The sequence below is a fragment of the Euprymna scolopes genome, chromosome 16, assembly GCF_053919585.1.
Source record: "Euprymna scolopes isolate OS-2025 chromosome 16, ASM5391958v1, whole genome shotgun sequence".
Classification (NCBI taxonomy): Eukaryota; Metazoa; Mollusca; class Cephalopoda; order Sepiida; family Sepiolidae; genus Euprymna; species Euprymna scolopes.
Genome location: NC_136497.1, coordinates 1227600 through 1252204, shown reverse-complemented (window position 1 = coordinate 1252204; position 24605 = coordinate 1227600). Strand labels below are relative to the sequence as shown.

Below are 24605 nucleotides of genomic sequence, written 5' to 3'. Positions count from 1 at the left end.
CAATCATCAGAGAAGTAACATATCCTGGTTCATCAAGCATGACTACAAGGCACATTTGTCACGTGTTGAGACTGTACACACACACACACACACACGCAGGGTGGTTTGAGGCTATAGGTACCGAGTGATAGGGTAAATCTACCAAAACTGACATCACTGGGGGTGAAAAGGTCTAGTAGTTGATCTCACAACTGTCAGGGTGTAAACACCTGTGAGAGAACAGGTCGATATAAACAAGCAAGGCAGAAGAAAAGAGAGTCAATCAAAAGAGCGATAGCAATTACGTGTCACTACTAAATCCACCTTATCCTGCTCCTCCCTCCATCTACCGATTGACACACGCACACAAAGCAAGAAATAAAATAATTTTATATTTTTCTAACAAATGAATTTGTGTTGGGAGTTTGTTTTACTTGGTTGACAAGAAACTACTACTTGTTCAACCGAGCTGCATTAGATATTTTAAAGTTCATCTTGTGATGAAGAAAAGCAATGGGCTCCTCATGTTGTGTACCACAATTGTGAGGAAATGCTTTGAGACTGAACCAAAGTAAAATGTAAAGATCTGCCTTTTCATGTTCCAATGATTTGGTGTTAACTCACCAAGCATGTAACTGACTGTTATTTCTGTGTGGCAAACACATCAGATGTTGGGAAAAAACTGACGTAAGATTATGTTACAATATTTTTTACTATAATGGGGTATGATCTCGCACAGTCGGGAGATTCTATTCATAAACGATGCTGCTAGGAACTGACGAATCAAATTAATTCACCTCCTGCTACCAACAAATCAGAAACCAGAATTGCTCCATAAATATTAAACCTTTCTGTAGCAATGTCGCATATGTTTTTCTTCTTCGTGTCAATATGGGAAAAATCTTTTACTCTGTGGATTCCAACTTGAGAACTGTCTACTGCAAACCAGTCACCTCCCAGGACTTGTGTAGAACAACGAACCATTAGAAACTGTTCTGAAACTAAACATGGCTTACACATCTAGAGATTACGTATCTGAACATTCCCTCAGCTATTCACTTTGAAGTTCCTCTTCCAGTTTTGAAAAGCCTTCATTGGACGAGAAAGACATTGGATATGATACAAGCAAGCAAGACAGTTGTAACAGTGAATTGTCAGAAAATCAGGGCTGTTCTTCATATACTGAACCTTTCCCCATCTCCAAGCCTCTTCCCCAGACTGAACTGAATGATTTAGTACTGAATTTAAGTCTTTCAAAGAAAGAAGCAGCGATTTTGGCATCAAGATTATAAGGCAGCAATCTTGTTGATCACTGTTAAAGTATCATATTTTAGAAAGCATGAACAGCTTTTTGTGACCTTCTTTTCAAGCAACAGTTTGTTTACAGAGTTGACAACCTGGGTGTATCTTACTATAGTCCTGTTGAATGGAGACTCTTTTAAGACAGTTCAAGATGCAGTCTAAAGTGTGTTCTTTTACATAATTGCAATGTTTATAGAGCAGTACCTGTCGGTCACTTAGTGTATTTGCAGGAAGATTATGATGACATGAGAATGGTCATGGGCTTATTAAAGTATCATGAGCACAATTAGATTGTTTGTGTAGACTTAAAGATGGACAACTTTCTTCATGGACAACAAAAAGCTTTCACCAAGTTTCCATGTTTCCTTTGTATGGGGAAGAGACGAGCATGAGACAGACATTGAGTCCAGAAAGACTGACCTATTCATGACACCCTTGAAGTAGGCATGCCGAATATCATACAAAACCCAATTGTAACCAGAGATAAGATCATCTTTCCTCTTTACAACATCAAATTAGGTTTGATGATGACAAGGTATTGGAAATGAAAAGTGAATGTTTCTAACACATCATCACAGATTTACCAGGGTTATCATTGGAGAAGATCAGAGCAGGTGTGTTTGATGACCCACAGATTCAAACCCTAATTAATGATGATCAGTTTGTTGCTAAGATGATCACCTCAGAAAGGGCAGTATGATTATCCTTTGTGGCATTCAGAATTTCCTTGGAAACAATAAGATGAAGAACTACAGTGAACTTTTGAATCCCTCTCAGTTTTTGTGATCTTGGGTGCAACATGAGCATCAAGATTCATTTTTTGAACAGCCACCTTGATCAGTTCCCTGACAACCAAAGGGCTGTGAGTGACAGAACAAGGAGAAAGATTCTACCAAGACCTAAAGATCATGGAAAAATGCTATGAATGGTGCTGGTACAAAAGTATGATGGCTGACTATTGCTGGAGCATTAAACAAAATTGCCCAGATGAAGTGTACATATACAAACGTTACAAACACAAATTCCTGAATGAATAAAATACACAAAGAAATGGATAAGCTTCCATCAGCTGTTGTGATATTCTGAAAGATGCTAATCTTTGGGATAAATGTTCTCTTAATGTTCCTTTTGCTTTAATAAATATACAGAAATGACTTTCATACCATTTTAAGAATCGTGGCTGATATTGCAATTTCCTATAACAAAAGTTTTTTTTTAATAAATAAAAATGTCAAATTTCATAAAATCTGTAGCTTGTAGACAAAAACCAACTTCAGTTTCGAAATCAGCTCAAATTGACGATAGAAAAGTTTTTTTTAATGCAAAAAAAATGAGTGTTTTCCAGAGTTATTAATAGAAAAGCAAATTTACAGAATATATATAAAAGAAGTTTTTGAAAATTTCACATATTATACGGCCGAGGGATCGCTCTTTCAGATGGTCTCAGTCTGAACCTGGTCCGATGCGGCTGACAAAAATTTTAGCAAGACATACAAACATACATACATACACATCAACACACACACGCACACACAAACCAATGTTTGAGATTTATATAATAGATTATTGAGGAGTTAGATTTTAATCAAAAGTCAAAAGTTTACATTTAAAATGGATTTACTGAATATCAAACACAAGGTTTTATGCATAGTTAGTAAGTAAGAGAAGGAGTATTAATAGCAAGTAGTATTCATTCTAATTGCAGAAGACCCCTTAAAAGGGTACCGGAAGCAACTACAGAATCACACACATGAATGAAATGTAAGCAAAAGGGGAGGGGGGCACATCTAATCAATAACTTACCCGTACATTAGTAAAAGGATCCCGCTGTTCATGATCAAGGAACTTTTCCAAATTAAAGAATGTGTCAAAAAAGATGTCAGTCATTTTACAAGATTTGAGGTCGCTAAGCGTGATTCGTTCAGGAACTTTCGGACGAACAAGGTCCAGCATCTGTGAAGACAAGAAGAAAAAGTGTGAAGGATAATTTTTATTGAAATAAAAGAATTTTTTTTCTATTCAACTTTTATTTACTCCAAACAAGGCAACTGCCACTGAGGCATAACGGACAACAGTTAATTAGGGGTTTTACGAGAAAACCATTCTAAGTGGAGAGTTGTGTAGTGAGATGTTTGTTCACATTACATTTAAACTTCTGCATGTTTGCACAGTTAGAGAAACAAGGGTCAGGAAAAGAATTCCTAATGTTAACAACTCGAAAAATGAAATTATTAGAGCAGAAATAATTACAGCATCTGAATATGTTCACAGTAAAGGGGTGGGATTTTGGTGACCGATGGGTCAGTTGCATTATTTACATTGCGAGGACATCTGTTCTTTGGCACACATTCCATTAAAATAGCTGTAAAGTAAGCAATACTGCAGTGATGGGACAGGGGATGGAGCTTGGTAGATTGAGACTAATTAGATGATCGTTTTAGACACTATCTATGAGGGTGCAACTAGTGGTTGGAGCACAAGCCCAGATGTGGCAACAATCTCCCATGTGAGGGCAAATAGTGGTTTTCATAGAGATATAGGTTACTAACAGATATGAGAAGTTTTCTAGCTCAGTAGAGAGAGCCCACATTTTTTGAAGCAGCCTTGGCAATGTCTTCTATGCATTTATTCTAATTGATGTTACCAGTGGATGTTAGTCTGAGGATAGGATGTTATTATCCATGAAAATTACTGATTGAAAAGGTTTCTTATAATTGTTCAAGGAAAGAAGCTTTGTCTTAGTAGCATTAAATATTGTCATCCATTTATGTCCTCATTTCACTACAGAAAGGATTCGGCCATTGTTTTGGATATGTACACATTCGTTTTCCCCACATGTCAAGAATAGTAACATTGTACAGATGCACATACACAAATGCATGCAAAATGACATCACTGGTAAAGAAAAAAACGACAATAATGTCATTTTTTTCTTTACCAGTGATGTCATTTTGGAGAGGAGAACAATCACATGAGAGACGTGGAGCACATAACACAATAATGTTCAAGGTCTTGTGACAGGCGTGAAAAACGTTCTAGATCATGTGGGTGCTGTCACGACTGTAACAATGAGAAAATAAATGTTGTTGTTACAAAGAAAAAGTGATTTGGAGTTATTTCCTATTCTTTGTCTTGGTCTCCTTTGTGAATGAAGCTCCGAACAACATTGTAGAATAGAGCATGGTGTTGTCAGCAAATATATGCATCTTGAACACAATTGCATCAGGAAGATCTTTAATAAACATCAGGAATAATAATGGTTCAAAGATCGAATCTTAGAGCACACCTGCATTAATGTCATATTGTTTAGATGTATAAAAATCAAGGATAATCTGGATCTTTTTGTCCAAGAAGAATTTGATTATATCAAAAATATGTCCAATATATTATTATTACATTAAATATTAAAAGAAAACGAGATATAATAACATTAGTTTTCCATAATTAAATAGTTCTTAGCATGAAGATAAAATTTATAAATAAAGTTTTAAACTTTTTTCAGTCATTTTTTGCTATAGACAACCAACCAAAAAAGTGACCAAGAAATAAATATATTACAAAAAATGTTACCAAAAGCAAGATAAGTTACTCTTCTACCTACCTGGATATGTTTATGATGTTTTAACTTATTTTAAAGTGTTCATTAAGCTTGAAATGCAAGCTATGTCAAGCACTACACTTAAACCAACAAGATGGTGGACATCAGGCTGTTATCTTTAGAGTATCAATAATCGCACAAGATTAAAAAATAAAACAAAATACTTATAAAAATTCACCCAATAAATGTCATGGTATCAGTTAGGTAGAAGAGTAACTCATCTTGTCTTTGATAACATTTCTTTGTTATATATTTGTTTCTTGACCATTTTATCAGTGTATTGTCTATACTAAAAATGCCCCTTTTTCATTAGTTAAACTTTACGAAAATCATAAAATATCTTGCTGATATTATTTCAAAACAACTTATGTGTGTAGTAGTAGTAGTAGTTAGACTAGAAAAATATGATCATTCTTATATCAGCATAAATGATTGAAAACCATAAGATTGTTACTTTCGAGAATATTAACTGCCCCTCCATCTAAAAATATATTCTACTATTCATAAAAATAATTTCAATTGCTGGGTATTAACAAATGGTAACTCTTACTAGAGGAATAAGAGTTATTTCCCTTGGAATAAATTGATTTTCTATAAATTAATGTGGAAAATAAATTGTCTTGGAAATATAGGTTTTATATTAATTATTGTATAACAACGGATCTTGATTAAAAGAATTGATAAGTGAAAAGTTTTGTTTTAGTAGAGAAATAATATTCACAAAGAAAAGATTGGTCTTTTTAAATGAGACAGTATTCTGAAAACATTACAATGAAACAATATTTTAAACATTTCGAGTGAAAAACATTTGTATTGTTTTAAAAACCATGTAGGCATTGAAAATGAGATGCTATTAAAATAAATATTTACTATTAAAAAATATTTTTACAAAGAAATACTATTAAGATGTTTCAAGTAATATTTAGAACCTAGGTGTTTGAGAAGAAGCAGTGTCTTAAAAAAAAACAAAGAAGGAGGTATATAAACAAAAATATAAGAGAAAAATCAGTTAAAACATATGTAGGCGTGTAAGAAGGCATGTAGAATAGAAGCAATGTAGAATAGTGGAATGTTGAAGTGTCATATGAACACAAACAGATAAACAAATGAAGGTCGTATTAAGATAATAAATCTTTGTATATTTATTTATTTTTCAAAATCATTCACATATATAAATCAGTAAATATGTGTTAGAGAGTGGTTGAGCAGAAGTAGTAAATTATCTGTTATCTATCTGTTTATCGATCTATCTATCTGTCTATATTATTATCTATCTATCTAGTGATGAGTGGACAACAAAGATTGAAAGCACCATGTTTTGACAGGTTGTCAAACATGTCAAACTTTGTGACCAGTCAGTTTGCACTGGAAAGTATCCAAACAGGTGACCGGACATATTTCATGTCACGTTGAGTTGGATTTGAGATGCCAAGAGGGACAGATGGCTAAAATGGGTACAAAGATCATCAATCACTCCTCTGCTATAACGAATACCAGGGCGTCAAATAAATACATAAAATCTTATATCGTTTTGGGTTCTGTTTTAGGTGCTCCTTCTAACAGATTCCAGCTCCCAATATGTTATATGTCCTGTCATGCACACACCAACACCACTAAATGAGATGAATCATAGGCCGTAAAATAGATATTAAGACTTCAAAAACGACATACATACATACATATGATTCGTTGTGATAAGAACACACAGACATTTAGTAGTGCTATTTATGAACGTTCAACACACCATGATTCAATTATATACACATATACAGAACCACTCCACAATGTAAATACGTCACAAATGCAAACATGGATAAACACACATACAATTCAACTATATATACACAGTCACATATAAACACTCTCCCAATACATAACATATGGGCTTGTTTAATGTAATTGGGATGGTAAATGTCTTTAATAATTTCGAGAGGTACCTCTCTTTTTCAACAAGAAAACAAACCAAAAGTATGTTCATATTTTTTTTTTAATAGGATTAAAAAAATAATTGTTCTAGCTTTTCTTTGTTTTAATTTTAATTTCAACAAATATTTGATTAATAAAAAAAAAAATAACTTGTATATGTGAGGAACACAAATATTCTAATGTTAATTCATTTTGTATAAAAAAGGTTTAATTTCGTTTCATGCATTAATATTAGTGATATTAAATTAAAAATCTTCTTATATTTTATTCTATCCTTTTTAAACCAAACAAATCTAACCCTTCTATTTTATTTTATTTTATTTTATTTATTTATTTTGTTATTTATTTTTTGTTTTTTCTCGATGTAATTTTTATCTTATTTCTCAGACATCTTGACCCTTCTTGATTCACTTATTTTAAAAACAATTTCCTGACTAATTTCTTTTTTGCCATGTCACATCGACGTAGTAATGCGGAGGGGGAATCCCTATTTAGCTTATTTAGATGACAGAAGAACTTTTTTCCTTTTTTATGCATAATCTACTATCATTGAAATAGATTAATTTAAATATGAAGTCGACCGCTTGACATATAAACACCCGAATTATTAACTGTGCCTAAAAATGAGTCGTAGGCGAAAAAAAAAGACGCACGGACTTTCTTTACTGGTAAATACCTCAGACAAGAAATTGTCTTGATTTCAGATTGCGTATTAGCTTCTATATTTCTTTTCAGCTTAATTGCCCAGTTTTTTTAATTTAATTCATGCCTGGCCAAGTTACTGTTGTAAAATCTAAATGTTACGAAGTTCAGGATCTATTCAAAATATATAAGCAGAATATTGGTTTTCTTTCCTTTCCTCCTCAAAGAAGGGAAAGCTCACTAACGACCACAAATGTAAGGAGTGCCCCCCCCCCTACCCCAATGACCCGGCACAGTAAGGTTAAAATTCGCTTAGCGGCACCTGCATGGTGGTCGAAGAGATCCATTTTCCACCACACCGAAATCTAATTTTTAGCTAAGTACATTTTTTTTGTATTTTCTTTGCACACTTTATCTTCTTATATTTTATTCTATCCTTTTTAAACCAAACAAATCTAACCCTTCTATTTTATTTTATTTTATTTTATTTATTTATTTTGTTATTTATTTTTTGTTTTTTCTCGATGTAATTTTTATCTTATTTCTCAGACATCTTGACCCTTCTTGATTCACTTATTTTAAAAACAATTTCCTGACTAATTTCTTTTTTGCCATGTCACATCGACGTAGTAATGCGGAGGGGGAATCCCTATTTAGCTTATTTAGATGACAGAAGAACTTTTTTCCTTTTTTATGCATAATCTACTATCATTGAAATAGATTAATTTAAATATGAAGTCGACCGCTTGACATATAAACACCCGAATTATTAACTGTGCCTAAAAATGAGTCGTAGGCGAAAAAAAAAGACGCACGGACTTTCTTTACTGGTAAATACCTCAGACAAGAAATTGTCTTGATTTCAGATTGCGTATTAGCTTCTATATTTCTTTTCAGCTTAATTGCCCAGTTTTTTTAATTTAATTCATGCCTGGCCAAGTTACTGTTGTAAAATCTAAATGTTACGAAGTTCAGGATCTATTCAAAATATATAAGCAGAATATTGGTTTTCTTTCCTTTCCTCCTCAAAGAAGGGAAAGCTCACTAACGACCACAAATGTAAGGAGTGCCCCCCCCCCTACCCCAATGACCCGGCACAGTAAGGTTAAAATTCGCTTAGCGGCACCTGCATGGTGGTCGAAGAGATCCATTTTCCACCACACCGAAATCTAATTTTTAGCTAAGTACATTTTTTTTTTTGTATTTTCTTTGCACACTTTATCTTCTTATATTTTATTCTATCCTCTTTAAACCAAACAAATCTAACCCTTCTATTTTATTTTATTTTATTTTATTTATTTATTTTGTTATTTATTTTTTGTTTTTTCTCGATGTAATTTTTATCTTATTTCTCAGACATCTTGACCCTTCTTGATTCACTTATTTTAAAAACAATTTCCTGACTAATTTCTTTTTTGCCATGTCACATCGACGTAGTAATGCGGAGGGGGAATCCCTATTTAGCTTATTTAGATGACAGAAGAACTTTTTTCCTTTTTTATGCATAATCTACTATCATTGAAATAGATTAATTTAAATATGAAGTCGACCGCTTGACATATAAACACCCGAATTATTAACTGTGCCTAAAAATGAGTCGTAGGCGAAAAAAAAAGACGCACGGACTTTCTTTACTGGTAAATACCTCAGACAAGAAATTGTCTTGATTTCAGATTGCGTATTAGCTTCTATATTTCTTTTCAGCTTAATTGCCCAGTTTTTTTAATTTAATTCATGCCTGGCCAAGTTACTGTTGTAAAATCTAAATGTTACGAAGTTCAGGATCTATTCAAAATATATAAGCAGAATATTGGTTTTCTTTCCTTTCCTCCTCAAAGAAGGGAAAGCTCACTAACGACCACAAATGTAAGGAGTGCCCCCCCCCCTACCCCAATGACCCGGCACAGTAAGGTTAAAATTCGCTTAGCGGCACCTGCATGGTGGTCGAAGAGATCCATTTTCCACCACACCGAAATCTAATTTTTAGCTAAGTACATTTTTTTTTTTGTATTTTCTTTGCACACTTTATCTTCTTATATTTTATTCTATCCTCTTTAAACCAAACAAATCTAACCCTTCTATTTTATTTTATTTTATTTTATTTATTTATTTTGTTATTTATTTTTTGTTTTTTCTCGATGTAATTTTTATCTTATTTCTCAGACATCTTGACCCTTCTTGATTCACTTATTTTAAAAACAATTTCCTGACTAATTTCTTTTTTGCCATGTCACATCGACGTAGTAATGCGGAGGGGGAATCCCTATTTAGCTTATTTAGATGACAGAAGAACTTTTTTCTTTTTTTATGCATAATCTACTATCATTGAAATAGATTAATTTAAATATGAAGTCGACCGCTTGACATATAAACACCCGAATTATTAACTGTGCCTAAAAATGAGTCGTAGGCGAAAAAAAAAGACGCACGGACTTTCTTTACTGGTAAATACCTCAGACAAGAAATTGTCTTGATTTCAGATTGCGTATTAGCTTCTATATTTCTTTTCAGCTTAATTGCCCAGTTTTTTTAATTTAATTCATGCCTGGCCAAGTTACTGTTGTAAAATCTAAATGTTACGAAGTTCAGGATCTATTCAAAATATATAAGCAGAATATTGGTTTTCTTTCCTTTCCTCCTCAAAGAAGGGAAAGCTCACTAACGACCACAAATGTAAGGAGTGCCCCCCCCCTACCCCAATGACCCGGCACAGTAAGGTTAAAATTCGCTTAGCGGCACCTGCATGGTGGTCGAAGAGATCCATTTTCCACCACACCGAAATCTAATTTTTAGCTAAGTACATTTTTTTTGTATTTTCTTTGCACACTTTATCTTCTTATATTTTATTCTATCCTTTTTAAACCAAACAAATCTAACCCTTCTATTTTATTTTATTTTATTTTATTTATTTATTTTGTTATTTATTTTTTGTTTTTTCTCGATGTAATTTTTATCTTATTTCTCAGACATCTTGACCCTTCTTGATTCACTTATTTTAAAAACAATTTCCTGACTAATTTCTTTTTTGCCATGTCACATCGACGTAGTAATGCGGAGGGGGAATCCCTATTTAGCTTATTTAGATGACAGAAGAACTTTATTTAAGTACAATACTTAATAGTAACAGCCATGGTAAGGTGCAAAAAAAAAAAAAAAGTGCCACCTAATTTAACTTTTAGTATTCGTTCCTAAATATGCAGTATCTTAGCTGTGATACTAGAGCTGTTCTTCCTGAGTGGATGCTATGCTCTCTGCGTTACTTTAATGTCTTCCTATAAATACGAAATACGGAATTCCGATCCACCATGAACCAGTTCTTGTAACTGGAACAAACATCTAACTGCTAGCTACGGAATCCCAATATACATTTTTACCTCCAAGACGATTACCTGTCTAGCCTGCATGCGCAAAAAAAAAAAAAAAAAAAAAAAAAATTACCTGCCACTCTAAATCCTAATGTAGATCTGTTTCTTGTAAATTAATAACCCCTATCCCTTGAAGGCTAACAATCTGCTCCTTTCCCACCAAACCGCCACTTAACTCTTACATTTCACTCCGTTTTGTACTAATTCGCACCTACTAAAACCAGCCCATATATCTATTTACCAAATTACACATGACTCAAAACTTACTGTTTTACCCGTACTATACTGCACTCGCATCTCATGCCCTGCTATCATCTAAAATATAGTTTTGGCACAACTCGTGGTTCAATTCTTAACACCTACTCACACTTTAATATTATACTAGACCCAAGCTCACATGAAAAAAAAAAAAATAAATAAATAAAAATAAAAATAAAAAAGGAAAAAAAAAAAAAAAAAAAAAAAAATATAATAAAAAATATAAACAAAAGTGTAAGCCTCGAACCACATTATCTCCTAACAAGCCTCCTTACAATCATAGTTGCTTACACTGCATGAGCACTACTCAACCCCTTTATCCACTAACAATGAAATAACAATATCCCTAATCCACTTTGAGGAGTGTAACTATTAGCAGATATAACCCCTACAAACTAACCCAATAACATTAACTAACCTCGCGGGGTCGCAGAAATACCTGGATTAGAACCCAGGCGCGGAGCAAACCCTCTCAGTGGTGACGGACCCAGTGAATCTTCCAGATCATCCGTCTAGGAGAAGGAAAACTCTGAAACTAAACCAGAGAGGAGGGAGGCCTCTTCAGTCTTGGATGACAACCTTCCTAGAGCTGGTGACTCAAACAAATTACCGGTTTGCAATACCTAAATTGCTTAAGGAGTAGATAGGTCCTGCCTATCGCCCGGCTTCCATACTCCTTCTTTGCCTATTAGTCAGGCGCAGAGATACTATCACAGTGATTCGACAGAAACACCCATTGGTAGATCTTGTTTCTTGTCTAGGGCAATGAACGCCGTTTCCCCCACTCCCGACACACCCCAGTCCTTAAGCTGGGCACTTGAGAATGCTTGAGTACCACATATGCCTGAGCAATTAGATTGGGTTGACCTTCCTCTGATGGGTTGAGGGTACCGGATTGACAGTTACTGGCTGCTGTTTCCGACTGGTAGTACAGGAGCCCTAACTCTTTGGTAGCGCTTAGAGCGGCTGCTCCATCAACAGTTGAATAATATCGGGTTGTTTGCAGTGCCATGGCGCGCATGGAAAGGGACCCTGCACTCATCCCCGGTGGGCTTTCCTGAGGCCACAGTCCTAGTTGATGGAGGGTCAGCTGATGGTCTACTTGTGATGCATGTGTGATATTCTGCATAACCTCCTGTTCGGCTTCCCCTAACCCAACTGAAACTCGTTAAAAAACATGATGACAGTACAATCTAAAAACAAGCTTAAACCAGGCTTAGGGACAAACAAATCCAACTTGCCTCCTCCCTTGAGGCTTGCATTCACAAATATCCGTGGGCTTAGAACTAACTTAGCTGATGTTGAAGCATTTCTCCTAACAAATAACCCGGATATCTTAGCACTAAGTGAGACTAACCTACACTCCTCCATCCCCTCTAACTACTTTAACATGCCTGGATATCTCCCACTCTGCCGTAAGGACTCTGACAGACATATGCACGGACTTGGAGTTTACATTCGTAATACCCTTCCCTTGACTAGAGAAACAAACCTAGAAACAGATGATCAAGCTTTTATGTGCTTTAGACTTATCATGCAACACAACATTAGCTACTTTTACTTTCTCTACCGCTCTCCCTCGACCCAAGACTGCACCATAATAAACAAAGTATCTGACAGCATAGACACAGCACTCTCCTTTGACACTAGCGCCCAAGTACATGTATTTGGTGACTTTAATGTCCATCACAAAAACTGGCTTGGATTCTCTACTTATACAGATGCAGCAGGCAGCGCAACTCATAGCTTCTCTGTATCTCACTCCCTATCGCAAATTGTTACTTTCCCAACCCGCTTCCCTGATCAGGAAGAGCAACACGCATCACTATTAGATCTGTTTTTGACCACAGTTCCTGATGATTGTGTAACGAAAGCCGACAGCCCACTTGGGAACGCTGATCATGCGGTAATAATGGTTGAAATCGCCCTAAACTCCAGACCCAAAACTGAAGAGCCAGTGCTCAAAACAACGAGATATTATAAAAAGGCTGACTGGGAAGCTATCAGAGATCTTATCAGAGACGCCCCATGGGGAAATATTTTTTCTCTTCCTGCTGAACAGTGTGCAACTGAGACCACTGAATGGTTCAAAACTGCAATCGAAGCGCATGTTCCCATGCGGAAATTCTATAGCAAGCCCCACTCTCCCCAATGGTTTACTTCGACTTGCGCAACTGCCATTGCTCAAAGGCAGCATGCATTCCGCAGGTTTAACCGACATAAGTCCAGTTCAAACAGACAAAAGTACATAGAAGCTAGAAGTAACGTTAAGAAAGAAATAGCGACAGCTAAGAGGGAATTTACGGAAACCACTACAAAACGCATCGAAGCACAAAAATTAGGAACTCGTGACTTCTGGAAAATCTACAACAGTGTAGTAAATAATGGGCAATCAACAATTCCCCCACTAACCAACAATCACGAGGTTCTTTGCTCAGCAACCGAGAAGGCTAACATGCTTGCCAGTCGGTTTGCCTCCAACTCTACACTGGACCCTCTAAACCACCCCCTACCCGACTTTCCTATGCGGACAGACGCCACGCTAGACGATCTGGAAATCACCCCTGCTCAGGTGCATGCTATCATAAAAAACCTTGACACTTCCAAAGCATGTGGACCCGACCTCATCCCAGCTGTGCTATTAAAAAAGTGCTCAGCCGAAGTAGCTCCAGTTCTCTCCAAACTCTACAACAAATGCCTTAATGAATCTTGCTTTCCGAGCTGTTGGAAAACTGCTTCTGTTGTACCAGTATTCAAGAATTCTGGCGAAAGAACTGACCCATTAAATTATCGCCCTATTAGCCTCCTCCCACTTTTTGCCAAAATATTTGAGACCTTAATTAACCATGCTCTAGTCCAGCACCTTACAGATGCTAAACTTCTGACCGACCATCAATATGGATTTAGACAAGCCCGTTCCACGGCAGACATCCTCACTGTAATCTCTGAACGCATATACCATTCACTGGACAAAGCGGGAGAGGGCAGAGCGGTAGCTCTAGATATATCTAAGGCTTTTGACAGGGTATGGCATGAGGGTCTCCTCAGGAAGATTAGATCTTACGGTATCACTGGTAGAATACTTAACATAATTAAATCCTTCTTAGATAAGAGAAAAATCCAGGTTGTCCTCGACGGTCGTACGTCTAAACAATATAATATAAATGCGGGAGTGCCCCAGGGATCTATCCTTGGTCCTCTGCTGTTCCTGATATTCATAAATGACCTCCCCGACAAAACTGCCTCTGAGATGGGTATATATGCTGATGACACCACACTCTATAGCAGGCACGACAGGAAAACAAATGAACATATATCTAAAGTAATGGCAGAAACACTAGAGGATGACCTCAAATCAGTAGTGGAATGGGGACAAAAATGGATGGTAACGTTCAATGCCACCAAGACAAAACTGGTTTCATTCAATAATTACAAGAAACCTTCTCTACCACCTATAGCAATGGCCAACAACTCTTTAGCTGAGAGTACGTCTTTCAAGCTCCTTGGCCTAACGTTCACAGGAAACATGAGCTGGAACAATTACATCGAGGGCATTGCCAGGGCCGCTGCGAGGAAGGTGGGCTCTCTCTACCGTGCTAGAAAACTTCTAACACCCGAAAGTATCATGTACCTCTATAAGGCCACTATTCGCCCATGTATGGAGTATTGCTGTCATATTTGGGCCGGTGCATCGGCTACTAGTCTCTCGCTCCTTGACAGGGTTCAAAAGAGAGTCGCAAATCTGATAGGCCCTAAACTGGCATCAAAACTTCAGCCTCTGTCCCATCGTCGAAACGTTGCATCCCTCTGCCTGTTCTACAAGTATTATAATGGTGAATGCTCTGAAGAACTGCAAGCACTTGTGCCCCCACGACGTGAACACCCTCGACAGACCCGACAAGCTACACAATCCCACCCCCACACTGTAGAGATCCCTAGATGTAAAAGATCCTTCTACTCCAGTAGTTTCTTCCCCAGAACTGCTAGACTTTGGAATTCCATTCCAGGTCACTGCTTCCCCAACTGTACTGACATGCATAAGTTCAAGTGCAACGTGAACCAACATCTCGCTGCCCTAATCCCTACATAGTACCCCAGTAGATGTTTCCCTTGATAGTAGCCCCCTACATTAAAGTGGCAATGTGCCTTGTTTGGGGTGAAAATGTAATAAAAAAAAAAAAAAAAAAAAAAAAAAAAATTATCTCACCTAAAATGGTGTGAGATATGATGTCGACAAGTTGGCGGACATTTTAGATAAGATAATTCAATATCACTAAAATGTTTAACGTTTAGCATTTTTTAAGAAGACGCCCAAATACAGAATTAGAGAACAACAATTGTTAGATTTTCAAAAATCATTTAAATATTGTATCGAAAATCTACATTTTGGAATCATTTTATTTTCTTTCATGTAGCAACGTCATATCAAGGGAGATAACTTATCTCAATTTTAAATAGTTAAAACAAAAATGTTTTGGCAGCAAAGAAATTTTTTCAACAATTGATTTTTTTTTCTTCTTTCTTTGCTCTTATTCACCCCAAACAAGGGACATTGTCACTGAGACATAAAGGGCTACTATTATGGATCATGCTCACAGGGACACTTTAAGTAGGGAGATGAACAGCGAGATGTCTGTTTGCTTTTTGTTTAAATTTCTGCATATTAGTAGTTAGAGAAAGAAGAAACAAGGAGGGAATTCAAAGTCTAGAGGTGCAATGGAAGAAACTATAAGATTTTCCAGAACCTGAAAACCTCTACAGTGAAGGGGTTAGATTTTGTTGTTTGTTGGGATATTTATGTCAAGGGACACAAGTGTTACGAATTCATCAGAGCACATTCCATTAAAGTAATAGTAGAACAGGCACAGGAATGCAACATCACAGTGATGGGACAGGGGTTGGTGCTTAGTTAATAGTGCGGGATCTATTAGATTGGAAACTTTTCTTTTGGATCCTCTCTAAGAGAAAGAGATTACTCTAATAGATGCACCAGCCCATATGTGGCAAAAATACTCCATGCATGGGCGAACAGTAGCCTTGTAGAGATATAGGATACTGACTAGTGTGATTAATTTTCTAGCATGGTAAAGGGAGCCCACTTTCATGGCAGCAGTCTTAACAATATACCAACCATAGCCTTGATCCCCTGGAGGAGCATGGGCCATCCACAACTTTGTAGATGCTTTTGTAGCAAGGAGTTCTTTATTGGGGGGTGAGGGTACTTGACAATGTATTCTATGTGTTTTTCCAGTTTATGTGAATGTTAGAATGTGAAGTTTGAATGATGAGCACAGGTAGAAAGTTATTAACCAAGGCTATCGATGGTTGAGAAGGTTTCTTGTAATTGTTAAAAAAAAGCTAAGTTTTAATAGCATTAAATGTTATTATCTGTTTATTGATATTAACAAAGATCTTCATTTAACTATTGAATTGTTTTCAAAAACAATCAATATTTTTATTTGCTTGAAACAGAAATAAAGCAAACATTTTTTTGGTTTGTTAAATTTAAAAAAAATGCGTTTTCCTTGAAAATAAAAAGTAAGACAATATTAAACATCTAATTTCATTCACTATTGGAATTGAATATTTTTTGAAATTCATAAAAATATTTTATTTTAAAATTTAAAACATCTTTATATTACAAAGGAATATATTGAGGACAGTTGAACTTATTTCAGCTGTATTTCTTTTGTACATATACCAAAATTTACGCAAAATGTAATCCATATCATAAGTTCACTAGTTAATTCAGATATTGCATGTTGAGTGTTATTTGGTGTTTTAATGGAAAAGTTTTGTTTTAACTTGATAATAAAAACATTTTCCAATAAAAAAAAATGAATTGAGATAAGTTATCTCCCTTGATATGACGTAGCTACCTTAAAGTAAAATGAACTTTTATTTAATACTTTACTTTTACATTTTTCATCATATATCCTGTACAGGTGCAGTGCATTTAGTCACAAAAAGATAAACAATTTCATGTTCACATGTTGGAAGTGAACATTTTTGTAAATGTAATTTTCTTTTCAATAAATGAAAATTGTGGTATTTAAAATGTATTTATATATTTTTTTTTACTATTGTAGCAGTAGATTATATATATTCGTAGACACCTGAATACATCAAGAACTAGACATCAAAGAGCCCCAAAAATGTGCTATAAAGACCAGCTGAAGTGCATCCTGGCTGTAACCAACATAGATGTGCCGTCGTGGGAACAAACTGCCAAGAACTGGAACATGTGGAGGAAAACACAGCATCAAGACATTGAGGACTTTGAGAAGAAGAGGAGTGAAAATGAAGAAAAGATGAAGAAGAACAGAATGAACAACCTCATCCTTCTATTATCCTTCCCTGTTAACACTGTTCACAACTCTTCCTCTATAGACTTCAAAGCCATACCATTCATGGACATTAATAAAGAAGAGAGAAACAACAGAACCCAATATTGTGACACAAGCGAGATTTATAACGAAAATAGAAAAGTGTGTATATTTAAAAAGTACACATTAAAAAGGAGTATTTTTGTTAATCAGATAAAAACAGGATGTCAAAAATTAAAGCACTGAAAAGATTTGGTTATTAAAAAAAAGGTGAATATTAAAATTTAACTTAAAAAAAAAAAAATAAATAAAACGAACATATGAAATAATTAAAAAAAAAAAAATCTATTTACCTGACAAAGACAATCTTCAAAGTGTAATTTTTCAATACCAATGGCTTCCATTTTGTGCATCTGCTCTTCATAAAAATATTCCATTTCATAAAGTGACAAAACTCCATCACCATCAAGATCCATAGTACGAAACCAATATTCTATACTGGAATTAAAAAATTAAAAAAAAACAATATAAACGTATTATTATTAAGCTGATTAGTTTTAGAAGATTGAAAACATAAATCAAATGAATTTATGTTATATGTTGATACCCTATGGCATTAAGTAAAGATTATATTCACTAGTATGAACTTCTGGGTTGTTCCATTAAGTACATACTACGACAAACAGAAATATACCTAGTGCACCTAGCAAGTGGTACAAGAGGGGTCAAGGGCTAGCTTGAAACGTGTATGAATGATATTACATAAGACCATTACATGTTTGTGATGGGAGGCAGTTTTGAGGCAAGGAAGTGACCAAATGTGCTTAACAATGTAGAAATTTAAGTGAATATTTTCTTGAAACCTGTCCATTCATTGACCATTTTTAAGGATAAGTAAGCAATTAAGTGAGAAGGAATTAATTTTAGTTTTTCTTTTATAAGGAATTAATTTTAATCTCTCTCCAATAAAACCTTTGAAACTGCAAAAGTCTTCATGTTCCATACATGAATTTTATTTGCTAAGTCAAACAGCCGATCAACAGCCAATATACGATGCACCCATACAAGGAATTGCACACATTAAACAACGACAATCAAAGAATGAAGACCAGACCGAACTGCACATTCACTAGCATACCCAACAAGTGCAGTGAGTACACATTTTGTTAGAAATGACAGGTGTAAACATTTGGTTATAACATGTTATATTTAGAAAAAATGGTAAAAAAAAATTCATTTATGATAATGGGAGGAGGGGGGGTATTTTGATTTGCTTATTTTTTAATTATTTTTTTTTTTCATTATTATATTGCTGTTATGTTACATTTAAACTATTTCCTGGCCTTTAGGCTGGAATCAGTGTAGTACCTATTCTTTGTCAGAGAAAAAGAAATTCTTCTTGACGGAGGCCATTTTTATTTTTGTCCCATCCAAAGTGCCTCTTTATGGGTAGCTGGATATCCCTATATAAAAAAAAAAACAGATCTTGTGCCTAACTTTACCTTCGTGGAGAGGCAAGTAAATAGACATTAAAATTCTATCATTATTCCTACATTAAACTAAGATCTACTCAAGTGAGATAATTTAATAAATATTAACTCTTCTTTATTATTTTAGAATTTTTGATCCATCAATCTTTATGAAAAGAAAACTGTTCAGTTTCGTTCTAGTAATATTCAATTTTAAATAAAATCCATACAATTATCCGCCTTGAAATCTTACAAAGAATCTACGCTGGGATCAAAGGGTAGTATCTCTTCTGTCCTAAGTTAATGACGGAGAGATCCTTCTAGACAGAGGTAATTTTTTAAAAAATTGTCCAAATCCAGAGTACCTCTTTTGGGGAAACTGGATTTTTTCCACATTAAAAACCAACTTTGTGTCTAACTCTGCTGTCATCGACAGGCAATAAAAAGGAACATTTCTCTGCCTGTATTCAGAAAGTACAGTGGCTGGATTCAAATACTATTTCATTCTATTCTTTGCTTTTATTTTATATATATATATATATATATATATATATATATACTAGCATGGGTGCCTGGCGTTGCCCGGGTGTTTGGAGGTGTATACTGAGCAAAAACAACAAAAAAAAAAAAGGGTTAATTTTTTTTAACTTTGACCCCTATTATAACCCCTTAAAATTTATTGTTTTTGGCTCAAATCAAGTTATTAAGTTAACTCCACGTTCAAGGAATCTACATCTAAAATTTCAAGTGTGTAGACCCAAAATTGTTGGAGGAGTTTAGTAGAGTTCTCAAAGGTCAAATCGTTGAACTTTTACCCTTTAACAGCAAAATTTCTGGCCGAAAACTGATCACATCGATTTTCCCAAATTTCAGTACCCTGTATATCAACTTTTGAGTCTGTAGACTGAAAATTAACAGAAGGAAAATGTACACAGACAGACAGACACACACACAAACAATTTCACTTTTACAGATATATAGATAGATATACATTATTACATGTTCACTTTTATAGATATATAGATAGATATATATTATATATATGGTACTCATGCAGAGAGTGATCCATGCTGAAATAATACCGTCTTTATTTAAAAGGCCATTCTTAACATGGAAAGGGGAGGTGTGTTTTGTACCTATTCTGTACTTTAACCTTACAACTGAATAAAAAAACATATCATAAAACTTTAATTAAACGTGGAAATATGATTTAAAAAATAGTGCGGATCACTCTCTGCATTAGCACCATATATATATATTACATAGTATATTATTAATATATATATATATAATATACTAGCATGGGTGCCCGGCGTTGCCCGGGTATTTGGAGGTGTATGTTGGGAAAAAAAAAAAAGAAAAAAAAGGTGGTCAATTTTTTTTAATTTGACTCCTATAATGACCCCATAAAATTTGTTTTGGGCTCAAATCAAGTTATTAAGTTAGATCCATGTCCAAGGAACCTATATCTAAAATTTCAAGTGTGTAGACCCAAAATTGTTGTAGGAGTTTGGTAGAGTTCTCAAAGGTCAAATCGTTGAAATTTGACCCCTTAATCGCAAAATTTCTGGCCAAAATCCGATCACATCAATTTTCCCAAATCTTAGTACCCTGTATATCAAATTTCGAGTCTGTAGACTAAAAATTGACAGAGTTATTGCATAGGGAAATGTACACACACAGACAGACATTTTCTCTTTTATATATATATATATATATATATATATATATATATATAAAAGTGAACGTGTGTGTGTGTGTGTGTGTGTGTGTGTGTGTGTGTGTGTGTGTGTGTGTGTGTGTGTGTGTGTGTACATTTCCCTACACAATAACTCTGTCAATTTTTAGTCTACAGACTTGAAATTTGATATACAGGGTACTGAGATTTGGGAAAATCGATGTGATCAGTTAAAGAGTGGGGAAAGTTATTGACAGTTTTTTGTCTCAAATAGTAGCCCCTTACGTCCAAGTGACACTGTGCCTTGTATAGGGTAAAATTACAAAATTTCTTTAAAAACTTTTTTAAAATTAAAGAAAATAATTCTAAAACATTTAAAGTAAAGAAAATATGTAAGAGTTAATTCCCCTTGAATGAATAAGCGAAATAACTCTGAAAGTTTATTATACACTTGACTTCAGCTTATGATTTGGCATACGATCGATAGAGGGATGAGCAGCTTTCAATCATCCAAACAAATAAAAACTGAGTTCAATCACCTTGATGCACTCTACTTTTCGGGGACGGAGGGGGGGGGGGGAGTCATGAGTATCAGAAATTAATTAAAATTCTGGAGTAAAAATGGTTTAAATATTAATAATAGCAAGATTTATAAATTTTTGTGATTAAGTAAAGAAAATACATTTTAACATTTTTTTTTACAAGAAAGTTACATCTTATGAAGGCTACTCGAGGATAAGGGTTGATATTGGACAGATGATCGCAATTTGTAGGAACGAGTCATGATAGACCATTTGGATGTTCAAGTGCAGCATATCCGATTACCACTCTCATTGTTGTAAATGAACACAGAATGTGCTCGTTGGCAGAAACAGACACATGACCAACACGTCACAAGCATGCATGCTAACAAGTTCTGTTTATTTAATCATAAGGAAACATAAAACTTCACTTTTTGCAACTAAACAAAAACAGACTTTTAATTTTGAATCAAAATTAATGTAGATGCAGTCAATAAATACCTAAAACACTTGACTGTAAAAAGTTTAGTGAGTAATTAATTTTAGCCATTTGTTTATTGGCACCATTTCTGTAGCATCCACATTCTTTCATAAAGCGAGTGCTTTCTCAACAAAAATCTCCTTAAGATGGCTCAGAAGCAAGGAACCTCCTAAAATGTGATGAACTCGTCCAGTCCAGTTGTTAAAGCCCAGCAGCCAAAGGGACTCAGTAGCAGTAGCAACAATAGTTCAAACAGCACTTTTCAGGGCTAACTACTACAAACTACCTACATGTGCTACATGTGATAGACACTTCACTATTACTACCTGTTTTCTACAGCCTGCGACTCTAGTAGCATCAAGCAGCTCCAGTTCACTACTGCAACTTCTAATAATTCCTGCAGCCTTTAGCTCACTCCTGTAACTCGCATCAACTACGGCAGCTTCCAGCTACCTCTAATGTTCAACCTCTGATTTCCAGTGTCCACCAACATCCAGTTCCAGTGACCACTGACATTCAGTTACCCATTCCAGTGCCCACTGGCTTCCAGCTACCCATTCCAGTGACAAATGACGTCCAGCTATACACTTTTATTTCTTTAAATTGTATTTTATCTTGGAGTAAACAAAATACTTTTTACTTTGATATTTCGTGATTTCATGTACTTTTATAATGTAGTTTTACTCATTATTGTAAACTAGCGGGTGGGAGGTGGGGGGTTTACCTGACATGGCCCGGGTGTGTTGCAGTGGTGTAGTAAGGGTGGAAATAAAAAGCAGCTGGGGGGTGGACAGGGTGGAGAGAGGTGTTTAAAAAAAGTGGTAGTAGGCAGGCCGGTTCGAACCCGTAACGTGAAGGAGGGAAAGAAGCTGAAAAAAACGTAACGCGCTAGCCAATGTCAGCATTGCGCAAGCGGAAGTTGCGTACATCAAATTTAAGTATAGTCAATCGAATGTACGATGATTTAAATGCTTTGTCGCTTTTTTGAACAGTTTTACTTTATACGAAAAGCCAAACAAACACCCGAGATGACACCACGGTGGGAATTTTGTTTAATTCGATCAAAAAAAAGATAGAGACACAAATCTGCAAAATATTACAAATCAGAGATATTACAATCTCGGAAGGATGCAAAAACTTTTTGCGGAATCGAACCGATACGAGAACTCCGATGCAAAAAGTCTTTCGTAGACATACACATTTTGTCCGGGTGTTTGGAGGTGTGTGTTGAGCACAAAAAAAAAAAAAAGTGTTAGTAGGCAGGCTGGAACCCGTGACACAAAGGTGGAAAAGAAAGTGAAAGAAAAGGTGACATCTTACCGCTACACTACAGAGCTATAGGAAATGAAAAGCATTCAAATTTAGCGATCTCAATCAAAATGTTGACTTGCTAAGTGAATGAGTTCACACAGGTGGAAAAATAAACGTTGGCAGAAGGCCAGTTCCGCTTTCTGCCGTTTCATTTATTTGTTTCCCCATGATGTTGGAGAAACCAAAGCTCCCCAGAAAAAGGGAACTGAATAACAATTGTTTGATATGAAGGGTTTTCCCCATATTGATCAAAGCTAATTGCTTTCAAGATGTCCCGACACGAAAGGCTGCTGATGCCTTTTCATTGGTGAGTTTGACTTTATTTATATGAAAAAAAACGAACAAACACGCGAGAGGAAGGAATAGCGTGAATTTTATAAAAGTCAATGTAAATAAATGTAGATATGACGTGTGTTCGCAAATCGTAGATATTATGACCTAGGGAGTATATAAAAAGTTCTAAAAAATAGTAACGGGCAACGTTACCCATTAGGCCACCGCGACATCCATACAACATACTCAGGTTTGAATTTATTTATTAAACTATAAAAACAGGCATGCGCAATAAAAGTTAACTCTGCTGCTTCCATTTGACCTAATTAAGAAGGTCAAATAGAAGTCACGCAGTTGTTTACCCAAGTTTGACTGTTTTTGTTTTTTTCAGATGTTGGGGAGAGGGAAACCAGCTCCCAATTGTCCAGATTGAATAACAATTGTCTGATGTACAACATTGATCAAAGCTGATTGCTTCTGGACATTTCCCGGCACAATGCTGAGAACGTTGTTCGTTGTTAACTTTGAATTAGTTTCGCTTTTTATACGAAAAAGCCTCATCAACACGCGAGAAGCCAAAATAGCAATAATTTTCTAAAAGTCGACGTAAATAAATCTATAAGCTACATGCGTTCCCAAATCCTATATATTATTATCTAGAACCTATATACACAGTTTTAAGCGATAGTAACAACCCCGGGAGCGTGTGCTCGAAAAGCCTTTTGAAGACATACACGAAATGGTCACACACATTTTGCCTTTTATATATATAGATTATATATTCATTTATTTCCTTAGTTTCTTTGCTACTATGTAGACAACTTATACTACATCAATCCCAATTATTCTCATTTGGATAATTATTGTAAACCTGGTATTTGTTTTTGTGATTGAAATTCATCTTAATAGACATGTAGACATTCTAAATGTGATCTTCCTACACTATTTCAATATATCTTATTCTTTGATATCAAGTGAAAAATGATTGCAGAGGTAAACAAAGACTTTTTTTCACACTTAAAATAATTTAAATAAGAAAATATTATCAATTATTTATTACTAAACTTTTGATACTGTAAATAAAATATATTTTAGCTTTAAATAAATACTGAAAATGTTATGGTTTATTCAGAAATAATTAACGAGGATAAAAATTAGAATTTTATTTCAAAAGTGATAAAAATAGACACACATGATGAATAGACTGCCCGATAAGGGATGTAAGGAAAAGGAAAGTGAAACTAATAGATGAACGAGATCACTTCTGACGTGTTTACTAAATTAATTGCAGTGACTGGTGTTAATATATGATTTTTTTAAATCATTAAAATTAAATGAATTAATAATAAATGAAATTTTTTATAAATATGTTTCTAGCTTAAAGGAGATCCATTCACCAAGAGGTCTAACACATATTGCAATTGCTATTAGGTTATTCCACAGAATATGTGCCTGTTACATTATGCTTGTAGGCAT

At 35.0% G+C, this 24605-nt stretch overlaps 1 protein-coding gene across 9 annotated transcripts in view; it reads right to left on the bottom strand.

Annotated features, from left to right (window-relative positions):
* The window catches only part of LOC145295824 (serine/threonine-protein phosphatase 2A regulatory subunit B'' subunit beta-like), a 455722-nt gene that overhangs the window by 61386 nt on the left and 369731 nt on the right, over positions 1-24605 (bottom strand). For 6 of the 9 annotated variants that reach the window (XM_080141514.1, XM_080141513.1, XM_080141515.1 and 3 more), the window contains 2 exons: positions 17750-17894; positions 3085-3234 (listed from right to left, as the gene is read on the bottom strand). In XM_080141514.1, the coding sequence (XP_079997640.1) occupies positions 3085-3234; positions 17750-17894 (295 nt within the window). The remainder of the gene's footprint in view (positions 1-3084; positions 3235-17749; positions 17895-24605) is intronic. The other 3 variants (XM_080141516.1, XM_080141518.1, XM_080141521.1) reach the window with 1 other exon arrangement.